The 3878-nt window shown below is 52.1% G+C and overlaps 1 protein-coding gene across 1 annotated transcript; it reads right to left on the reverse strand.

Moving 5' to 3' along the window:
* Positions 1-1187: 1187 nt before the first annotated feature.
* On the reverse strand, positions 1188-3487 carry LOC104267403 (chromosome unknown open reading frame, human C1orf50; the record flags this gene model as incomplete). Its single annotated transcript, XM_009879419.1, has 3 exons — positions 1188-1370; positions 2182-2313; positions 3401-3487. Coding segments are annotated over 3 exons (402 nt in total), but the record flags the coding sequence as incomplete, so codon positions are not given.
* Positions 3488-3878: the final 391 nt, after the last annotated feature.

Below are 3878 nucleotides of genomic sequence, written 5' to 3' on the forward strand. Positions count from 1 at the left end.
GCAGCACGGCAAAGCCCATGCGGTAATTAACTTTCTCCCTTCCAAGTTAAAGGTTTACTAACGCACGGTAAAATAAGACCTGAGGCGATGAAACAAGCAGGGGAAAAAAACCCGTCAAATTAGACACTTGTGACTCGATAAGGAATTAATTATACCCTGGTTTAACAATAATAATAATAATATATTGCTTTTAATCTGCCCTCACGCCCCAAGTGAGGGAGAGCAAGCTGGGAAAAAGTGCTTGAAATGTCCCACATCAATTCCAAGGAGCGGGTTTCTGCCAACCAGAGCCTCAAACACGCCAGGATGAGGATGAGCTACTCCTCAGCAGCTCCAAAGTTTTCCTCTCCCCCGTTCTTGGTGGGGAAAAAAGAGAGGCTGGAGATGTCCTGCCAGCCCCACGTGGCACCGAATCTCCACAGTAAAGCCAAAGGGATGCTTGCCATGCACACAGGATACAGGGCCTGTCCACAAGGTACACGTGAGATCAAGAGTGATTTATTGTATTTTCTCCATTGCTCCGACGCAGAGACATTCAGTGTCCCTGCACAGTCCTGTCTCACCCGGATAGCTCAACCCCTCAAAGCCAAGGGGAACACAGGACTGTGAAACATCCACCTTTTGAAGAGCATCTGAAGCCTGCATGGCACTTTTGGGAACACTCTTCCCAGAGAAAAGAGCTCCAAGTCACCTCACATTTCCAAATTCAGAGGTTCAGACCAGCTGGGACAGAGACCAACACACTCGGGTCACAACAGACCCTTCTGGCCAGGATTTCATCGGCTGTTACGAGGCCACAGAGCTTCCTAAACATGGGCATTTTAACAAGGGGCAAAATCCAGCCCTGAAATCACTGCCTGCCACAGGCAGTCACAGAGCCAGACAGGTAGGACGTATTTTATAGCATTATCACATCTGCCCCAAGTATTTTTGCTTTTTGCCCCAAGCCCTCTTGGGGTTGACTCCATCTGCCTCTCTGCGTAAGGCAAAGAAATAAATTACTCAATTACTAGAAAATCCAGTAAGACTGACTGCAGAATTAGTCTCGTTAAAGCACAGAGCAAGTACTGGCGGCATCAGCATTTTTGTTTCTTGGTCTCTTTCCTCGCCCTGCCTTTGGCAGCGTGCGGGCACCTCGTGTCCTCACGCAGGGACTCAGCTCAGGAGGTCCCGTACGGTCACTTGTGTCACTTGGTCAAGCCCTGGAAGTTGGGCTCTGTACATGGGGGTAGCGCTGCCTGCCGGCTCAGCAGCTTGTCCAGGATGTTTCTTTCAGCGTCTCGTCTCTCGATGTCCTCAAACGGAGTCCAGGACATGTCAGGCTGGAGCTTATAGGCACCGAGAAATTCGTGGGGACTGGTGCCCCATTCCTGGGGGAGAAAGGGGAGATTCACATCACTGCACGGTTCCATAGAATTATAGAATCATTAAGATTGGAAAAAACCTCTATGATTATCTAGTCCAACCGTCAACCAAACATTACCACGACCACTAAACTGTATCCTCAAGCCCCTTGGAGCTGGGTTGTGCTGTTCCTCAGTCCAACCTCTGCCCGTGCTGGACAGCCCTTCCACCTTTGAAGCAGCCCCAGCTATGTGGCCATCCCCTTTTCTAATAAAAAATGAGCTCGGCTACCCTCAGCCCAAGACCAGGTCAAGCTACAGCGCTGCTGACACGGGGACGCTTGGAGATACAAGATCTCCTCGACCTGCACAAAGCTCCTCTATGTGCTCAGTGCTTTGCTCTGAAGCCTTCACCCTGCACATAAGAAAATAGGTGGCCTGGAAAGAGGACACCTCCAAGATCACCCCTACCAAGGCGCAGGCAAACTCAGTCCCAGGGATGAAGCCTCTGAAGAGATCATACAACAGCCACACTGGACAGGGAAGGTCCAGGGCATGGCTGCGGTTCTTTACTTCCAGAGAACGAACTGCAAGGACCTAAAAGAATTACTGGGTCCACACACCAAAGGTTTTCTTGCCCACCAAGAGCTAAGAGAACTTCCTAATACGGCTCTTACATCAACAGAGTAACTCAGACCAAGCACAGATGCCAACTGCACGGGGACCAACAAATGCCCCCATAGAGCTGGTGCTTTCGTTTGAGGTCCAGAAGTGCTCAAGCACCAGAAAAGTGGGGTTTTTCCCCCTTCCTGCTTCCTCAGGGGCTCTAACCACCCACCTTAGGAGACAGGATGGAGAAGTATCGCTGGCCACTCTCCCGCCTGTACATGTAGTAAATGTTTCCCGGCTTCTTCACAAGGTTGCAGGCCACGTGGTGCAGATCAGCATCTCTGTTAGCTTCGTCCAAGACCTAAAGAAAAAAATATTTGAAACTTTCCACGCTTGAAAGAAAACAACAACACACTATTGCCTCTCAGCCAGAGCCTAAGATACATCGCTTAACAAGCCGCTTGTGAGGCCTCGTCCTCCTCGGTGCACATCTGGCCTCATGTGGCACATCTTTACTTGCCCCAGCAAGAAGCTGCTTTCCCAAGAGATAAAGTTTTCTCCAAGTTTTCCTTGTCAGCTGGATCTCAGAGCTCCTGCTTGGAGGTGGAGATACCTCCAAGTATTAAGGACTTCTTCACCACAGCCCCAGGTTCACTGCTGTGCCCAACCCCACTGGACTTGTTCCTTGTCTCTGTACAGAGCAGCCAGACCCTGGGGGCTTCCCTGCTGCAGTCCCAGAGGGAAGGGACAGCAAACAAAGGGGAATTCATCTTCCCAGCTCCACCAGCTGACTGCTCCACAGCTCCAGCTCCACCAGTTAACGATTATGTGACGTAGTGGCCTTGGTGGCAGCGGGCCAGTCACAGTGACTGGCAGAACCTTTCCCACTCAGGCTCTGGGATTTCACCCCCAAGGGTGAAGTCTGAATTGAAGAGGACAATCGAGCCCTGCTGGGCTTGTTGCCAGGGAAAGTGAGCTGGTACAAACTGGAACATCGAGCCCATCACAGGTAACAAACAGCTCATCTCTCCCAGAGGCTCAGATCCAGCCAGAGCCACAGTCACCCCACTGCGTCGAGTCCTCCCAGGAGGAGCAGAGCGCACAGGCTACGGTGACAAGAGTCATCTGTCCCAAAACCAGAGCCATCTCTCTCCCTCCTGACACCCAAGCTGCTTTTGACTAGCTGCTGCCTTAACAGAAGTCCTCCCTGACGTGCAGAGGACTCGAAGAAAGCACCAAACTCAACCCTTCCCCCATCTCCAGCTGATACCAGACAATAAACTCTCCTTATTTTTCCACTGAATCTTCTCTTCTTGGCTCCTGGCCACGATTCACATCCAGGCTACAGCTCCTCCCAAATGTGTGGCAGTTACAACAGATGCGCATCTCCCTCCCCTCACCAGCATGAGACAATGAGCCTTCTGCCCAGCTCACAGGTGCATCCTCACCTTCCGAGCCTGCTCCTGCAGGTACCGGATCTGCTCGGCGATGATGGTCAATTTATTGCAGGCATTCGCTCGGATGAAGTCATCTGCCTGTGAGGAAGAACAAGGTTTGGCCAGGACGAGGAAGAGTAGTGACCCTTCGGGCCTCACCGAGCTGGGTGCGCGCTGGAGAAGCAGCGGTCGTGGCATCACTCGTGGCTTTACTGGGGCTGTGGGTGGTGCCAGAGCTGCCCTGTGTGTGGCTGTGAGGTAGTTGTCACAATGGCTGTGAGGGAGTTGTCACAACCTCAGGCAGTGCGGTGACACCCGTGAAGCAGTGACCAGGCACTGGGAGCTGCCTGGACAAGCTGGGTGGCAGTGGAAGGGAGCAACAGGACATACTGGGTGGCAGTGGGACGGACCGAGAGGTAGCTGGATGCACTGGGAAGAGGCAGTAGGACTTACAAGGAAGCATTTTGTTGGACTGGATGGACTGAGAAGC

Source organism: Apaloderma vittatum, unplaced genomic scaffold, assembly GCF_000703405.1.
Source record: "Apaloderma vittatum isolate BGI_N311 unplaced genomic scaffold, ASM70340v1 scaffold19552, whole genome shotgun sequence".
Classification (NCBI taxonomy): Eukaryota; Metazoa; Chordata; class Aves; order Trogoniformes; family Trogonidae; genus Apaloderma; species Apaloderma vittatum.